Below are 20010 nucleotides of genomic sequence, written 5' to 3'. Positions count from 1 at the left end.
TTACGCACTGAGCGAACTGGAATCCTGACACATCTCTATTAAGCTAACATACCAGATGAATACCTTAGAGTAGCCTATAGTCCTTACCATGGCCTTATTTGAATGTCCTCCTCCCTGGAATTCAAGGTTTCCATAGGCATCAGTTGGGTATGTTTGGGTGTGTTTACTGACAGACCATTTCTCTGGCTGAGCTTCCACTTGCTTTGTTTCTTCTCCATTTTTATTCGCTGTTATACTTGGAGGAGGTGGAATATGTTGATTAATGAGCTGGCCACAGCAGCACCTGTATGTTAAAATTTGAAGCAACTTTCATTACAGTATCTTTGGATGGTGATTTAAATAAAAAATAAACAAATCAGAAATTAGATTTTCAACTGATCATGCCTTGCTCTACATGAATCATAGAAACATCTCTTCAAGGTCATATCTGTTGTATTTGCATATACACATATGCCAGACTTACCAGCCCATAGGTGTTTCTTAACAAGCAAAGATAAAAAAATTTCACTTCACTTCTGTTATACACTGGAAAGCTGTTCTAGGCTAAAGGACAGGGAAGGAGGAAGAATGCAGAACAGGAGCAGTGACCATCTGTTTCTTACTCAAATGTGACAGCTAGAATGTGACATAAACTGTTATGTTAACCAAAGAAGCTGGACCATAATTTAGCTAGCCTGTGCAGTAGCAGTAGTATTTGGACTAAGAATTCCAGTCCCCCAAATAATATTGTCACTGGTAGTTTTATACTAACTGTGAAGAAAGGTACCACTTGCTTCACGGTGCACATTATTGCACCCTTGCATTTGGAATTCAGTATGAATTTATGGTCTGGTTTGCAAAGCTAGGAACTAACAACTTCCTGCTGTTCCTGTTGCCCAGCCTTATCATCTTTGTATGACATGTCCCATGGCTCTGTACAGATTCGAGTACGAGCACGCCTTGCACTTTTGTTCCCCTATCATCTCTCCTTTAAGGGCAGTGACAAAACTTGGTCTCGATGTCACATGTCTAAATCCAAATCAGGTCCAGTTTCTTCAGTATTAAACTTTTCTGTTGGCCAAAACAAAAATTTCAAACGTTACCTGCTAATGTCTTTGTTGTTAGCAATTACATAGATGCATTCTCTTTTTGAAAAGGTCTTCTCTATCCAAGCCTTTTGACCCTTAAAAGGGAGACAAACACAAGAAACATACTGAAAAATTTCTGTGTGGCAGATATAGTAACATTTGCCTCTTATTTTCAGCTACTGTTTTTAAAAACAAGCACTGAATTCATTAAATCACTTTTAAATACCAGATACAACTACTCATGAAGCAAGTAGGTGATGTGAATTTTCCATGACTTGGACAAAATTCAAACCTCAAATGTGTGTAAAATCTTTACGTGCAAGGATGCTGGTCTTGAAGTTATGACGTTTATCTGAAGGTCTATCAAAAATGCAGATGCTTCTTCCTATTTAAGTAAACAGTAAATGGACTCAAAGTAGTACAGAAAAACAGCATAAACTGTGACATAAATAGATTATATAGTATTTACTCCAAACAATACTTTAGTATTGTTGTTTGTATGTAGAAATTGCTTTCCAAAAACTTTCCCTGATGAACAAAATTGCTTTTTCCTGTTGTAAATCAAGTTCCAGTCATTCCTAAGGCATCTTACTCTTAACAAGATGTGTCTCAGGAGGAGGAATTCCTTAAATTGAAAGAACGTTCAACAGAAAAGTACAAACTCTTCAGGCACAGTGTAGCTGTGAAACAGGAGGAGGAAAACAACCTTGAAGACAAAATAAACTTGTGTTGGCTTATTATACTGTGTTTGCAAACCAGAAATTAGACCAAGCTCACAGCCATTTTAAAAACAACAATGTGTAGGCAAGCTAGAAAAATATCATAGATCTGTGCAATGTGGTTAGAAAGTCTGTTGCAGAAGTATAGTCCAGTTGAGTTTGGGAACAATGAAGGGAGTGAGTTCAGAAATAGCTGCAGCACAGAGTTTCCCATATTTCTTACTCGCAGACCCCAGGCCTTCTCTGTCCCTGCAAGCATCAACAAGGCAAAGTATCATCATGATTGCAATAATAAACCAACATTTAGTGGTGAATTTAAAAAAGTGAACTCAAAAGCTGCCTTTTAAAGAAATGCAAAATGTTAACACTCATGATTCAAAGACACCAATAACTTTGCCTTGCTGATGAAAGCTAGTCTTCCAAGTTTGAATTAGGGAACTGTATCTTAATTCATTTTTCATGTAGCAAGCAAATGTTGTATGTTTTGCTTCAGTTTCCTCTGTGGAGATGAAATGAAATTCTTGCAGAGACGAAAGCTGAAAATGACATGAGAACTTTCAGGGTGCCTTCAACAAAAAAAAAATATGGGCCTGTCCTAGAGAAAGAACTAAAAACCTTGCTGATTTCCTGACTTAATCTTAAGTCAACTGCAGATTTCTGTCAGATGAATGCTCTGTCAGCTTGTCTGGTAATAGCTTCGAGACTGGACTAGCTCCCTAAGAGCTGCACAGTCTACAGCATGATGAATAGAGGGTGTGGTAGTTCATCCTTTTTTCTTGTGTGAGACAAGAGCTGACTGGCTTCTTCATTTCCGCCATTATGTCTGAAATAATAGGAGACTACTTGAAGTTCCCTTATTGCAAATAATTGCAAATAAGTTGCAAACCTAAGCTGCTACTTCATGAAAAAGCTGTCCATAATCTGTCCAGGTACGTAACTGTTTGCCTCTGCAAGGGGCCTGTGAGCTAGAATGCCGTGATGGTCAGTACCCTGGGAGATCCTGCACTTCTGCTCTCCCCTCTAATATACTTACTGATTTACCAAGACAGAACCACCTCATTTCATTTTAAAAGGAGTTGTTTGGGAGCTCATAGCACCACAGAGAAAGGTAGAGTTAAGAACTCATTAGACAAAACTTCATGTAGCTTACAATGTTACTTGCTTCCTGAATGACAAGGCATATATTTAAGCCATTTAGCATAAAGAACTTGATTATGGAGCAAATTTGGAAGGAAGAGAGTATTAAATTTACTATCTAAAGGCTGTGTGACTTGGTCAGCTTTCCTGTCTCGACTCCATACATTACTTCTTCAAATGAACTTAAAAAGCCTTTGTTCCCAAAAATATTTAAAAGATTCTATTTATATGCTTTCTGGGAAGGCTTTTACAAGATGACAAGTTTTAGCAACAGTGTTATTAGAAATAGATCTCAGAAAATGTTTTACTTTTACAGCATCAGAGTCTAGTTATTGAGGTGCAGATCTAGAAAAGTACAGAAAAAAACACTCAAGACAGCGAGATCCATAGGGCTCTGTGGTATATGGAGATGGGTGGTTACAACAAACAATTGCTGTTTACCTGTTCAGAACCAGACTTTGCTAATTTACAGGTATTCAGGCTGTTCAAAATAGCCAAAATCAGTCTATTTCAATGGAAGTACACTAGTTTTTAAATATTAATCCAAAACCACACCGTGTCCAAATTCACTGCTGTTTCAGAGCTATGTCCGATGTTGTTACTTGTGCTTATACACACCATACTAGCTTATGACCTTTAATGTTATAAAATGAGCTTAACAGGAACCTGTTACAGAGGCTATGTAATTTATCTACTTTTAAAATTCTATATTTTCATTTTTAATTAATTTAGGTTTTATTAATATTTTATATATTTTAAACATATTCACTTTTTTCCCCTGAATAAAATTTTAGACTTCTGTGTGGTCTCTGCTAACTCCTTGACTGAGTGGCACAAATGCCCAAATCAATCCCACAGTGCAGGAAACACTCTTCAAAATATAACTGGTAACAGATGCTGCACATTTAACTAGTCTGTAGAGAACACTGGAAAATGATAGCTAGAAACATCAAGACAACTTGGATTTTTACACCATGTCACTGAGTACTGCTTCACCTTATTCCTCATAGCTTACCACAGAACAGTTTCCTTTGCTGGTTTGTGTGCTTCATGTAAAAACAGTTAATTAACCACTGGATTAAGTCATAGACTTAATATCTGCATTTGGAAGGAAGCTTTTGCATCCTGGTATCTAAAATGAGCTCTACAATACAGCTGGGGTCTCAGCTGTGCAGTTGTTCTTAAAACCCCTCTCATAGGAGGTCTATTATCTACTGCTATATTGAAAAAAACCATACATACTCCCACCTAAAAGCCCTGTTAGAAATCAGTGACTATAGGTACTACAGTTGGACAACACATTGTGCTCTACTGGCTTATTTTTTCTGTGCTAATGAGAGGAAGGCAAAAGCAGTCATTACAGATCGGGGAAATAAAACCTCAGCACATTTGGTCAGCCTTTGAAGTTTCACTGCTTTTGTCTACTTAATCTGCTTAACCAAAGCTTCATTATAATCCAGTGCAAATACTTGAGCAGAAACATTCACTGTCAGAAAACAGGCACTTTCCCCTCTTACTTGATAAAGATTCTGTATGTTTCACTCTCTGGATTGAAATTTATTTGGTTTCTTGAGGAAAAATATAAGTATGCATACTGCCTCTTCTGAGTTTGAAAAAATAAGCGCTTTTTAACAGCCTTGGAATGAATGAATTGTTAAAGGACTATGACAGATCAGCTACAGTTTTGAGACCAACAGCCAGTGGGAGTATTAGGCTAGCACACAGATAATTGCTACCAGCAAGATTATGGCACGAAAAAACAATGCACGTTTTCCATTTACCTCTAAGAAACACACAAAAAAGCAACATCTCAACTTGTTGACAGCAGTGAAGTTCAAACCTGCTTATTATTGCAAATCCTGAGTGTACTAATCAGAATCTAATTTTGAAAAAACACATTTCAGATGTTCAGTGGCGTATTTGTTCTCCTTTATGAAAACTGACAAGTCTCTGAAATTATGATAACAAAACAAAATCAAACCACTGCTAATTCTTGGTCTTCAGCCTAGAAATCAATATGTTTCTGAGAAATAGTATTAATTAATATTGGGTTTATATTATTCCACTTTATGGATTTGTTAGTTCTCTTTAGAATTAAAATAAGGTATCCTCCTGCAAAAGGTCCTTCTGCAGGAAGGAATGGTAATCAGTGTTGTTGGTTTGTAAATCATCGGTCAACAAAATCAAGATCCTAAACAAACAGTTGCCTTTAAACACAAGAACTATTCTATAAAGATCAGTTGTCCTTTGACTATCACCAATGAACTACACTATTTGCTGAGAAACATGCACATCTAGGAGTGCAGACATGCAGTAACTGAAGAGAATTTTTTGTCTCACCACCACACCCAGACAATTCCAGTTTGCTGCTAAATTAACATTACATTTAATGTACTTCACTTCATATATAACCAATCATTCAATGCACAAGTACTGGGCCTGAATTCCAGGCTGTACCAAAACAGAGCCCGCAGCTCTGTTTCACTGCAGCTTCATGCAAAAGCAGCAGGTGAGCTCTGGACCAATGCACCTCTGGCGAAAATCCGGGGTGGGAATCAACACAGGAGGGCAAAGCGACTGGAAACATCATGCTACAAACTCGTACACGCCACTGTGCCACCAGAAGCTGTGAATTTCAGCTATCATATACCTCTGCAGTATAGCAGCAGTATTTAGTGCCTGTGAATAATCATAATGATAAAACTACCACCAAAGGAACTGAAAGAATTTTTGGGGTGGAGGGGGGCAGGGATGACAGTCATAGTGTCGTTGGAGCACATCCTAAGCCCAAACTCAACCAGACCTAAAGTCAATGTAGTCAGCCCTCTCAACTGCCATGATCCCCAAAGAGAGACGCTCCATGCAACAGGGACACGTGCCTGCTAGATGGCTTGGCATGCTTGACTTGGGTGCAGGATGGGATGGGGCTTTAGCCTTATCTTGCAACTAGAGAGCATCCACTGTAGGACAGCTCTGTGGCATCTGGAGCCCTACTAAAGAGCACACGCTCCCCAGCTGCTGCACCCCAGTGAGGCTTTGCCTGTAGCAGGCACAGCTGGTCAGCAGACAAGTGGGCACGCAAACAGCAGTGTTTGGTGCATGGAGCCATGTACAGGGATCAGACACAGCAGACTGCCTGGCACACAGATGCAATGGGGGGCTAGGCAGGGGACAAATGAATGTATGTTATGCATAATACAAGGGTTAACAAAGCTGTTCAGGATAAATCAAGCACAGAATAATACAAAAATGGAGTTGGCTGGGCAGCAGAGCTCACATCTGTGGAATAGTACAAATTACTTTCACCAACATCTTGTTAAGATGTGGATTGATTATTGTGAAATGTGGAAACATTCAGCTGTAACCCTGTTCACACCAACTTACCAACATTTCTCGGTAATCCTCCTTTAGCTTGCACTATGCTGCAAAAGGTGGCATCACCAGGGAAGTAAAATCTCAACTGTGTTGCCCAATTATTTAATTAGAATGCTCTATAGAATTAAACTGGGATATTTATGTCAGATTCGAACACAGAGATGTTTGCTTTAAGATAGTGAGGAAAAGAAGTACTCTGGAGGTGGAACAAAATTCATACTGTGAGCATGTGCACAGTGTCTACACAAGTCCATTCACTGTGTAAACAAGTCCACAGACTTTTGTAAATGCCATGTAGGTAATGACATTCAGTTGATGTTACTTGAGAGAAAAAAAAATAAGAACTCAGTCCAATAAACAATCGGGAGAAAAAAGAAAAGAAATCATTCTATCAGCAGAATCCCTCTTAATACGGAACTTAAAAACTGATACTAGAAATATTTCTATTTTGTGCTGCCTTTAAATGCAACATCCCAATTACACTATTCACCATTCTTCTTCCAATTGCACTATTCATCATTCGTCTTCACTTTGAAGGAATAGTTTTTCCAAGTACCCAACTAATCAGCCTTTCAGGTGATCAGTTCTACCCAGAACAACTGTCCTCCCAATAACAGTTGTCTTGCTTGGAAAAAATATTCCGAACCATGTGATGAATGTTAATAGCCAATTTTGCAGCCACTCATGAACTGGTAAGATTTTACTGAAAAGTTGTTCTTTGCTAAGAAATACAGGAGTGAAACCATAATGCTATTTTAAATTTGTGTTATGTCACTAGGGAGCCAGAGCCATGAACGATGTGCCCAACTACAGAACACAGTGACAGCCTGTGAATCTAAACTAAATTTCCAAAACCCTAGTTTGCATGAGTTATATCAAAATAGTTATTTGTACAACTGATAATAGTTTTAGCAATTATTAGAATATGAAGTACCAAACAATATCCAATAGAAAAAAGATCTCTTTATATTGTTTGCTAATAAGTATAGCATCAAGAAGAGATTTATAACAGCTGCATGATTCTTTCAAATAAAAGACTATTTCCTCAAGACAATACTTATCCCACTGTCTTTTTCATATGGTTCGATTTGAACACATGCTCTTGCAGCAACCTTGTCAGGGAACCATTTGCTCTGTGCTTGAGACTAACACGCAACAGGCAGGATGGCAGTGTCAGTAAGCAATGTTGTTATCTCAAACTGAGGCCAGAAATCACTCCTGCTGATGATGTGAAAACCAGTAAGTACTACTATGCTGCACAGAGAGCAGTAATGAGCTTTCATGACTTCATTATGCTTTGTGTTCCTGGCCTGCTGGTGAGGCATGCAGCAAACATCCGCTGAAACAAGAGGAATAATTTTCTCTCCACATTCATTAACTTAGGGACAGAGTCTACAAAAGGAAGTAACAAGCCCTCTTTTCAAAGTTAAAACAATTCTGCTGTATCTCTTAGAGACACACAACTCTTCCCCAGAGGCTTAGAGATGTCAAAAACAGCAATAGCCTCAACACCATGGCAGACCTGGCTTGCTCTGACGTGGTTGGACATACCCAGCTCCAGTACACAGTCCACGGAGGCACATTAGGAAAGTGTGTTGGAGGAGCTCAGACACCCTACTGAGAGGCAGGCACAGATGCTTGGACACAGCTCAGCATTAATGTAACTATACAGCTAATGCAACTAAAATAAAGCAACTCGACAACCATTTAGAGCATACCGCAGCACAGCCTGGCTCAGTGCTTGCCTGCGGAGAACACACCTTACGTAGTTTTGCAATGGAGAAATTTTTGTGTGTGTGTGGAATGCAGAAAAGAAACTCACTAACCAGCGTACACACCATACCTACCACATTTTAAGGTAGCAAAAGCCATTCCTGCAACAGCTCAGCCCCATCCCTTACTGTACCAAATTTCAGGGAAGAGATTTTCTAAGAAATGTTAACAATAATATATAATCTCAATTTGTTACCTATTCCAGTTCTGTTATTAACTTGCCAAATCCTCCTCTTGCCTTTAGCCCTTCTGTTCTAGATGCTAGGGAGATGAGGAACACAAATATATATCTGTACTCAGCCTCCTTTCTGAGATCTGGTTTGGATTTTTTTCCCCCAAAACCACTTCGGCCTGCAGATACTCCATATAGCCAGTTTTACTCCAAGATCTTAATGAGTGCCAGAGTTATAACAAACACAAATCAAGATGCTAGGATGGGAAGCGTTGAACGTTATCGATGGGTAGTGGAGTCATCCCTGCCTACAAGTAACCATTCTCAGGAGACCCAATATAGCAGAGTGGATGAGCACGGAGAAACAGCAAGCAGCCTCTAATGTGATGCTAGCCAAAGTAGCCTGGACGTTACTAGTTTATTCTGTAAGATAATTTGTTAGTAATTCTTATTTGAAGATATAAGATGACCCTGGTATCTAGCTCTGACAAGGCTCAGGAATGAGTTTTGTACTGCAACAATTATCTGCCCTGTCTAACATAAAGACTCTTTGCTAGATATGGTTTTAAAGAAGTCAGGACGCTTCCAGATTATATGCATGTGGGATATTTCTCTTAAACTACTCTTAACTATGAGCCTTTAATACAGGCTATTCTGACCTGAAATAGAAAAATGCTATTGCCATGAAAACCCATGTGATTCAACACCCTCAACAGCAGATCTTCATTGTGAAATTCATCAATACTTATGAAATCATAACCAACAGGGTACTTCCCTCATTACAAAACTAAGCCTATGAATAGTTCTAACTACTCACATGCTTAATTCTTAATACAAGCACTTCTCTGATGTAAGAGGCTACAAGTTACCAGTTCTGAGATAACTTCTATAAAACTTCTGATAAACCAGTTAAACATGATGATTTTTCATATATGATGTAATAGTGTAATTTGAGACCTTACAATCATTTTTCTTTAAGAAATAGGGCAACCCATGAATGAAAAACATTTTAGAAGATGACTACATGTTGTGTGAGATATTACTTATCTATGAGAGTTTGTTCTAAATGTACAGTTCTAGTTAGTGCTACTTGAAGTGCAGAACACACTGAACAGATAGGCTTAGAGAATTTATTATACTGACATTTCGAAAATGTGGTGAGAGAAAGCCACTATTTAAAGCATCCTGCTAGGCATGTTAATAAAACACACTTTAAAATGACGGCAAAGTAGAATTTCTATAATAACACTATAATATATGTCTAACTCAGAAGCCTCTAAAATCTGCAGATGCTGAACAAATATATATTTTGAGAAAAGATAACATAAATATTTACTTCTCTCTTCTGCTTTCTGTAAATATGCACTCTTTTTGCAAATAGGTATGTAATATACTAGTTAGCCAATCTGTCCCTTAAGAAATTAACATTAGTTTGTAGTACATACAGTTTTCCTGAAAGCAAGATTCTCCAGGTAGAATTCTGTTAAATAGTTTGAGCTGTTGAAAATTTGCAACTCGCTGTGGCTAATTTTACACTCAGTAAAGCAATTCTTTTCCAGGCATTAGCTGATACGTAAGCTTTAACAGAATATGCCACAATCAGCCGCATGTTATACCCTGCTGCTTCCTGTCATTTTCAGAAAAGAAAGGATTTCCAGTCAATTTAATTCTTGGGCTGCAGGGTTTGCACAAAATTATTTCTTATAATCTTTTAGAAATCATTATGAAACCATTGGAACTCAAGGGTTAAATTGTTTCCTGGAGATGCTAAATATGTATGTTTAAAATATTGTATTATATATACCTGAGAGCTGCCAACATTCATTTGGAACTTTCTGAAAACTTGAGTACTTCAGGACTGAAATAATTAAAAAATGCAAAGGCAATGGGAGATTTCAAGCGAGTTTATAGATTAAAAACAGTTTTCATAAAATTTGGTCTGTCTTCTTTTCAGTCCTGACGTATCTAAAACTCTCAAAGCTGTGAGTGAAAAGAATTAATAGGTGCAATAGAACCAGAAAACTATCTCCAGCAATGTTCCTGGACTTTTTTTTCACGGTGTGCAATACATTGTTCTTCTCTAAAGAGAGAGAATACACCTAGCTTCGACAGATCATAATACAATCCAGGAAACACAAGACAGGAAATACTCTGCCTGTACTGATACACAGTATCATTTACAGTTGTCAAATATTAGATATAACTCATTAATATATTTGGCTTTAAAATGTTAGCAGCAGTCTACCATTTGAATTAAAATGATAGTGGGGAAAAAATATGATATAGGTTTTAGTTTACTAGATTTAATCCATTATGAAAAATGGGGAAGAAAAATTTTAAAGCCTGAATTAGGGGAATTAAAGGAGACTCGAACAGGCCAGAAGCTGTCTCTGGCTCGATAGGGGAATACAAGGATATGCCCTCTTGGAGCTACTGTTACTCTGAGATGTCCCTCCTCAAGACCCCAGTTGCACTGCAGCAGAAGGGGAAGGAATGACAGAAGAGTGGATGGGAGCATCATTCTTCAGAGTTGTGAAGAGCTAGCAGGTAACAAGGACCAAAACTGAGCTTCCCTGGCTCCTCAATCATTTGAATGGTATGTGAATGTTCAGGGATAACATGTAGGTTCGATCTTGGTGAGGGAGTTCTCACAGAGACTTCTCATCTCAGAGTCCAATACGCTTTACGGCAGAAATGTATTACTTCAAATGACAACAGCAGCACTGTTGATACAAATGTGATGGGGCTGCTGATGTTGGATATAAGTCTTTCACTGGGAAACTTTACTGGCAACTCTCGCTGAAGTAAGGAAAACCAGCATAAATTATGCCCTTTTCTGTTCTAAGACTTCCATAACACCTGACCTACCATCAGACCTTGATAAACTCATTTGGAAACAAACACACAGAGAAAGATGCTTGATTGTCAGAAGGCTTGTTGCCAAAAGTGAACTCCAGAAAGTATTACTGGCTAATTTTGAAAACTGAAAACAACTCCAAAACAACGTCCCAACCTACAAACAAACAAAAAAAAGTCCCAGAGCTCCATTCCCATTTGCTGCAGAGATAGCTCTAAACTAGCATTCAAACCACTGAAATACGTAACAGATGTTTTCACCTAATGTCTCTTTGCCAGGATTTCCACATCTTATTACAGTCATTCACAAGAAATTTTCTAATTTTGAAATGTTTCAAGACACCTTTTTTGGACTTGAAAATTCATTTAGTCTTCTTGCAATTAGTACTTGAGGTTTCACGTCTTTCACAATAAATGAGAAATCTAGGAAGTAGTCTAATCAGAATACCATCATTTAAACTGAATTATCTTTCTCTAATCAATCATAGGTCACTATACAGCTCTTCAGCACAAATTTCAATTATACATATCGATGCTAAAAAAGGTAGCAAAGCAGAAGACAATCAGGAATGAAACAAAAAGTAATTTAAAATCATGTCCTACCTGCTTGTCACTGGAAGTGTTTCAGAGTATGGAAAGATGAATTACATCTAGAATAAATAAGTTGCATTCAACTCTGAGCTTCTGTCCCATCTTTCTGTTTATTGTTCAGACTTCTCATTCATCTTACTGTTAGGACTTCCAGTCTCTCTGAAGTTCATGAGAATTCCCAAGGAGATGGGTTTCCACCACTTTAAGAAGAGAATCTCATATGATAAGCATGTGAGCAGCTTCTTTGTTCAAACCAATCTCATGACTCCCTTTGAAGGTAATCCTTTAGAAGTCTCATGACCCATCTCCCTGCCCAGAGGGTATTTTCATCTCATGGTGGAACAAGGCACAACAAATCTACTTTGATAGTGCCCAAATCTCCAATTTGTTAAACCTCCTTTCCTCTCTTCAAACAGTGGATGTACTTGCTGTAAAAATGCCGGCACTGCAGAAAGGCTAAAAGCAGGAGCTGAAACTTTTAATTTGAAGTATCCCCTCCCTTCTGCTAAAATATCAATGTTATTTGCATAATTGAGACAATTGGACATAATAGTCCTTTCAGGGGTCCTCATTAGATGTACAGCTCTACATTCTTTGAAAAGAAGAAAAAAGGAGGTCATACAGCATTAATTATATCTAATCCTTTTTAGAACAATTTGAAGTTGGGCAAAATGCAGTACTAAACCAGCTGAAATCGTAAATAAGCCATTCATTTTGTAACTTTACATACCACATGCATTTTTTTACTCTGTTGCTTTTGTCAATTTAATTAATTCCTTTGTTGCGACGGGCTTCTTTTACATCTTCTCATACTTTAAAACTACCAATAGCAAAGGACACAGTGTGTTACAGGTAGCTCTTTTTTCTGCTCTAACTTTAAAATATCTACCTTGTCTTGCTGTGCCAGGTGCCAACATAACACGATAGGTAAGGATGACATCTAGAATCACATCTAAAGATCATACTATCTAGAGCCGAAGGCAGTCTTAACTCCCTGCTTCTGCTGCACTGCGCAGACAAGTAGCCTGCTAGACTCTATAATCTTGTTTTACTGTTCCTGTATCTGATCTCCAATGTACGGAACACATACCCATTGGTGATTAGCAAAGAAGTATTTTACAGTCATCACTTCTACTTCTGTCCTGCCCTAAATGCCAAAATATGCAGCTGAAACCACTTTGTTTTAGAACTAGAGCCTGTTCTTCCTAATGAGACAAAGCTCCTGCTGACTTCATGAGAAACAGCAACGGGGTATGGAAGAATCAGACATAGTGGCCTTTATGGATACCTCTTCTGTGTGGAACACGGTGTACTCTGTGAGCTAGAAAAAGCTGACCTATTGGACAAACTGCAAGGAAATATTATCAAAGATATATAAGCCAGAAAAACTATTAAAAAAAAAAAAGTTATTTGGGCACTTAATTCCCTTCTGAAAATGGAACTCAGACTGCAGTGTGGTATGTTTCTTTGGCTAGGTTCTCTATAGCAACAGAAATTAACAAGGCATGAATTCTTTTTTGCTCGTGTACGAGTTCTCCTTGGCCAGCCATTATGCAAGAATGTGGGTTGTATCTAGAGTACCTGCATTTGGAAGACAGGACACATTTTAAGAATCAATATTGGAAACATTATGACCGTGTGTTTTGTTCTTACATTTGTTAGCTCAAACTGCAATGACAGAAATGTACAACTGAGAAAGTACAGTATTTTTTAAAATCAAATGCAAGTTTTGCTGACTCTTCCCTTAGCGGAAATTTGATAGGCATGCAAGCCTGCCAACATATCCCTTCTACAACACTATAACTGCTCTGGCACCTCAGTTTAAGTAATGAGACTGATGAAAGATAACCAAGCCATGTGCATCTATGCAAAAGATAAAAAAATGAGGCTGTTAAAGTGTTCAGTTTAAAGTGACTGAGATCAAAGCCACCCTCTACAAGCAATAACATTTTCCTCACTTGCTATTGCAAATAAAGAACAAGTTTTGAAAATTTTGAAAAACACAAATTTCAGACTGGGTGTTTTAAGCATAGCCAAAGCTTGTCAGAATGCCTACACTCTAATGAGAATGTTCTGCATAGTAGTGCAGCTATCACAAGATATATATATAAAAAAATATAATAACATAATAATAATTACATAATATAGTAAGAATTAACTAGCATGTTCTGGGGATGGGGTGGAGTGGGAGTCATGTAAAAGCAAAGGGATTTATCCACAGTGCATGTAAAATTAACCTTAAGCAAGTTGGCTAAAAACCTAATAAACGTGCACTTCTGTTGTCAAGGGCAAACAGCCTACTGTCTGCTGTGATTACTGTCCGAAATGCCTATGACAAAATTCTGCATGGTAAGAGGAAGAAATGACTGGCATTTAATTCCAAATATATAATTCTGCCAAGTTCAGCCAAAGTGCTCATTCAGAGTTCAAAGAAATAACACACATGAGTGAAAAAAATTACATTCTCAGAGAAAATGCCACTACACAAAAGACAGTTTTCATGGATGCCTGCACTCATACTATGGGAAGGCTCACAGCACTTGGAGTTTGTTTTGTGACATGGCTTGATATAAATGCACTGTGAAGGAAAGGGATAAAGATATGCATCTCTCTGCTGCCCTCACTGTGACTGCCTCAGAAAAAAATTCCCTTGGTTTCTGATGGTACTCAGTACCCACATGCTTGCAGGGAGTAAGCAGGAATGAAGAACTGATGAATCTGGCTTTATTGATTTAAACAATATCTTCACACAGAATATAGAGGCATGAGCCCATGCAAAAAAAAAAAAAAAAGCTTTCTTTACATCCTTCACTATCACCACATGCCCACCGCCAAAATAAAATATGCTTGCTTCACCAATAGCAAACAACTTATCTTCAGAAAGTAACAAGTTGTTATGGTTTTATTACAACTACTGCAAATCTAATACCTAGGTAATCAGCTATATTTATGTATGAATAATTGAAAACTCAGCAAACGTAACTGGTTTTCCAAGTGATATGTTTTGGCTGGCATGTTTCACAGCTCACTTACTGAATGCAGCTAATAGTATTTTTCTTAACAAAAATCTAAAATACATTACACTCTGATCTGATGCATTTGCTGGTCTCTCCCAAATGTATCTGTATCAATGAAATCAATACAAAGACAGACAACACATAATTTCTTTTCAGATACTGACTGGTCTTGAGACTACTCCCCTAAAAGCAAATTAATTCACCTAGTACGAAGGCAATATTTTCCCCCTCATTTTCTTCTTCTGCACTGTTTATGTAGCATTCTGTAAGATCTGACAAGTCATATCATGTAATGCATTCGCACATCAAAAGTAAAATTTACGGATAGCAAATGTGGGAGCTGAACTCTGAAATGCCAAAACGCAGTGTAAAAAGATACAAAGTTTTAGATTTTTTTCTGCAAAATTATATATAAAATTGTACATAAGTAGGAAGTGAGCTAGACCACATGCAAAACAGCTAGGGAATATATTGTTATCTTCTTCACAGTCATTATGAGACCAAACCCAAATTTGAAATAACTGAGACAAACTGCAGCTCAAAGAATCCATTATTTTTTCATAGCAGAATTAAATCTTGAACCAATGACTAGGAATTCACAGAATGCAACACTATTGAACTACTGAAACTTGTGACGAGCATTAATACAACTGTCACAGATATGTATATCAGAATAGATGAGAAACAACATGACAGCAAGCTGCCTGTGAGGAAAAATAAACTAGTTGAAACTCAGTCAGGAATGGACAGAGATGAAAGGCTGGACTGCTCATGACAAGCTTGTTCGCATGAAAATGGAATAGGGTTATTTATTCATAACCATCTTAATAATACTGTTTTGTAGCAGGAAAATTCATGACCATTCACTGCAATGCTTTCAATTTGCTACAAAGAAATCATGAAGCAGTAGCATTTATGAAAGGACAAAACCAAACCTTTAACTACAGGTCTCTTAATTATTCAAAAATGTAATAATTTTTAAAAGTGCATGTCCCAACAGATTCTGGTAGAACACGTATCACCTGATGCCTCTATCAAATCTGCAACTAAATGGACTATCTGAAAAAACTGAAAGACAAAATACTGGAAAAGAAGAATACCTTAGTGTCTTGGGCTATGATCACGGTGCAAGACTGAATGGGTAAACTAGATTCAAAGTGTCTCTGTCTCTGGTCATTCTCCTTTTTGCTTGGAGGCAGCAGTTAGCATTTGGTCCAGATATATACTACCTGAGCACAAATAAAAGGCTTACATGAAATGATCTGCTAAGCTCAACGCACTGAAGTCAGTGACCAAACACCCAAGGCAGAACAACATTCTCACCAAAAGCAACCATAATTTTTGGTTTTTGCTCAGGAGTAACATTTGAGTCTTTTCCCCTTCTGAGCCCAAGGTTTCACTGCTGGAAGTCAAGGAACACGCTGGTGAGGTGGCTGCGGTACAAAGAAGGTAGGGCTGTCACCTACCTTGCTGCACTGTGGACTAAAACAAAGCATTGACTGGAGCCTCTAGAGCTGCAATTAAACCTGAGTTCATAAACGCCAAAAAGCAACCCCAAAGAAGAAATAGTTTGGTAACAAAATAATCATAAATCCTCTTAATACCAGTGAAGAATTACCGAGGCATTCTTGGTGTTGAACAGCCAATACAAACAACAACTCAAAAGCCTTGAAGTACAATCAATTAACAGTATAACCCATGAACAGAAGTGGTGAAAAATGGCTTAGTTCCAAATCTGATTCCTATAAAGCAAGCTACATTTATTGAAATGTAAGAATCTCTGCACAAAATGAGTTTTGATATGCAATGGAATTATCTGCCTAGTTTGAAGTACAGGTTATTATCCCCAGAAAATTTATTATGACCTTAAGTAGGATCCGATGAAACCACGCAGTGTAGCAGCAGTAAAATATATGTTCCACTCCATCCCTCCTTTGTGTAAGTTCCCAGTCTGCAATCCACTGAAAACACTGAGTTCCTGTAAAAAAATATACTGCTTCTTATGCAGGGAATTAGTGCTTTTAAGTGGACAGGATTGTAAAATAAATTTGATGGTTTCTTTCAACTTTGGTATACTATCACTGTAATTCTTCTCTGGGTGACATACATGTATAACTAAGTAAAATAATTGCCTTCTATACTGCCCAGGTTCATCTCTGAACTTATCTGCAGCATTCCTCTAGAGTTTTGTCAAGTGGTTAGAACTTGAGAGAGTATTTTTAAAGCAGAACAGAGGAAAATCAACACAGCTTTTTTAAGCTAATGCAAGAAAGGCTGTTCCATCCTGTGAGAAGTCTGAGGGAAATGAGTTATTTTTGGCAAGATTTCACCCACTGATAAGCATTTCTGTAATTCAGTCAAGTGCCTTAAGTACTACTCCTCCCTCATGGAAGCACTTTTAAACTTCACATTGCAACAGTGGCAGTTGCACATGTTCCACAATTCTCCTTCCCCCCTATTTCTTTGTGTTTGAAGGGGCTTTGTACAGAAAAAACCCAGCAACAAACTGTGTGTTCTGCTTAAGCACAACTCACATCAAAGATGAGCTGTAACAAAGAAGAAAAAAGTGCTGATCACTCAGGGCAGCCACATACCACCAATACCACTCCCTCCACAGGGGACTGAGGGCTTGAATTCCTCTCCTACCTGGACTGCTCACATCCAGGTTTTAACACAAATGCATTAGCTTAACTCTTGATTCTGTAAATGCTTACACACATGCTTAATTTTATAGCCATAAATAGCCCCCCCGATTTCCACAACTATGCCATACGCAGAAAGCTGTTCAAAGTCGATGGGACAATTCAGAAGCTTAAAGCTAAGGCTGTGTCTAGGCACACACAGCATCAAGAGTTTTAAAACAGTGTCTTCTACAATAAACAGAATGCTCTGTGCTTCACTAGCAGCGTTAGATCACCTGAATAGTTTAATGCACAAACATGGATTGTCCCATTTAGCCTTATACAGTAAACAGCTGGTCATGAAATTTTGTGAAACTAGTATTACTCCCAAACTAAACAGCTTGTAGGTGTTCGGAAATTGTGGAACATTCAAATAGGAATCTGTCATAAATGCAGGTCTTGCTGATCAATACATGGGTTAAGATAAATTAAAACCACAGTAAGTTGCTGAAACATTATGAGGCACTGTAGCTTTCAGCTTTGTCAAGCACATTATGTTCCCTCCAGTAATTAAAACAGAAATGCCAGCAAGCAGCAAATACTCGTTAGAGAGACTGTGAGGTTAATAATTCTTCTAACAATTACTGGAGGGTGGGAGGGGGAGGAGGGAGGAATCTGTAAATCTTATTTAGTTTCAGTAATCTTCAGCTGCACAACCACAAAAAAAAGAATTCACGAATTTTCTCCCTACTGTATTTAGTTTTACATTTTTATGCAAATATTTTCGCTGCTAACAAGTGTGGTAGTGGCTGAACAAATGTAATGTTTCTGAATAAATGTTCGAATTCATTATATGCCATGAGATACATGTGCATAATTCACCCTTTAAACTTGCATTTCCAACCTTCTTTTCAGACTAGGGTTTACATAAAAGAAACATGTGGGTTACAATACCATTATTCCACCTTGAAAAGTCATAGAGTTTGCAAGTCAGTATGAAAATTTATATAGATGATCTTCTGTCTTTCTATTCAAGATATTCTTATCAAGTTCTCTTTGAAAAAGGAAAGCACGTTTCAAATATGGCAGTCCCAGGCTTTATAATTTCCGTCTACAAAGACTGTGGTAACTTAACGTACTTGGTGATTCTGTACACCATCGACAGGTGTCTAAGCACAGAGTAACAATCTAAGCTTAACCTTTACTGCTATTCTAAGCATGTATTAATATGCTGAGCTTAAGCTTTGCTACCAGCCTGCCACAGAGCTGTGCAGAAGAAACATACAGCCCCATGCACCATCCCAAAGGTAGCTGGAGAAGAACTGTAGTTGGTGGCAGAGCAGCAGCATGAGCTCCGAGCTGCTTCAGCACACAGGTTTAACAGTAAAATATTTACAAAGGATACAGTCCAATTAATTGAGGTTTGTTGGAAGATAACCTGTGCCTCACTAATGCTCTAAGATACAAACTGTGGGTTACTTTTTCATTTCTGATTTGACAGTTATGTAACATTTCAGGACCTACTAATAGATTTACCTGCTATACAGGCACAGTACAATAGTCATTTTCTTGACAGGTGCAAATCTAAAAATTGAAACTGGAAGAACAACAACTGAGAATGATACAGAAACTGAACTGCTTTCCAGCAAAGGAATACATCTTATGTTGTAAAGCATCTCCCTGACAGCAGAGGTGATTTTTTAGAACCAGAAACAGTAAGTGTACTCCCCTGCTCCCTCCCAGGTCCATTTCATTACAAATATAGTAATTCTCTGATTTCCAAGGATTTCACTGGCTGCTGCTTACCAGGCATGTTTCTGAGTTTAGAAGAAATAGTGGCAGGAACCTGCATGGTGTCTTTAAATAGTAAATACAGCAGAATATTTTAGCCTTCAGAAATGATGCTTACTACGATAAAGGACGCCTCTACTGAAAGAAAAATTGCCATGGATTGGCAGAGGGAGGAGGGGGGCAACATCTGTTTCCTCACAAGATGGAAAAAACCCAACTGCTTGATAATAAGTCCAGCTTCACTAAAAATATGCAGTACCTGTGTGCTAGTTTTGTGATGGTCAAGAGCCAACACATGGAAAAAGAAAGCTGATCAAGTTGCATCCTTTGGATATGGCTTCTCAGCACCTCTTTATTCCCTCATCATCATCACCAACAGTGCCTCCTCCCGCACAGCAATTTCTGCAGAACCATGACTCTCATAAGCTTCACACCTCTCTGACTACAGGGCTGCAGCCCAGCTCCATTTTAAGTCTCCTTCTTTTGACTAAACATTGAAAGGCAACCATGAGTACAGTAAGTACTTACTTTTTCATATCACTCATTAAAAAGTCATATTGAGACTGGCAGTCATATTCCTCCATACTTACCATTCTGAGTATCTCTGCAATTCTTAAGACACCTGAGAAGCAGAAATGCCTGTGGTGGCCCAGTAAGTGACACGACAAACGACTGGAAATGAAGGTCAAAGTGAAAACCAGTCTTTACTCATAATTATGAAGAACATTTAATTAACCATTGGGAAAGCTGAAAGGAGAATACCAGAAGTAAAAAAAAAAACAGGCCCATCTATCTCTCTCAAATTGAACATCCTGCCTGAACACTACATACAGCTGGATGAAAGGCAGTTACCTAGAGCCAAGCTTAGCCAAAACTAGCACTATAGAGATT

General features: G+C 38.1%; 1 protein-coding gene across 1 annotated transcript in view; it reads right to left on the bottom strand.

Annotated features, from left to right (window-relative positions):
* TRPM1 (transient receptor potential cation channel subfamily M member 1) overlaps positions 1-20010 on the bottom strand; it is a 111248-nt gene that overhangs the window by 45419 nt on the left and 45819 nt on the right. The window contains exons 5-6 of the mRNA XM_054837419.1: positions 1083-1162; positions 88-283 (exon numbers count right to left, since the gene is read on the bottom strand). Of these exons, the coding sequence (XP_054693394.1) occupies positions 88-283; positions 1083-1162 (276 nt within the window). The remainder of the gene's footprint in view (positions 1-87; positions 284-1082; positions 1163-20010) is intronic.

The sequence above is a fragment of the Grus americana genome, chromosome 10, assembly GCF_028858705.1.
Source record: "Grus americana isolate bGruAme1 chromosome 10, bGruAme1.mat, whole genome shotgun sequence".
Lineage (NCBI taxonomy): Eukaryota > Metazoa > Chordata > Aves > Gruiformes > Gruidae > Grus > Grus americana.
Note: the sequence above shows the minus strand (reverse complement) of the source record. Positions and strands in the feature narration are given on the sequence as shown.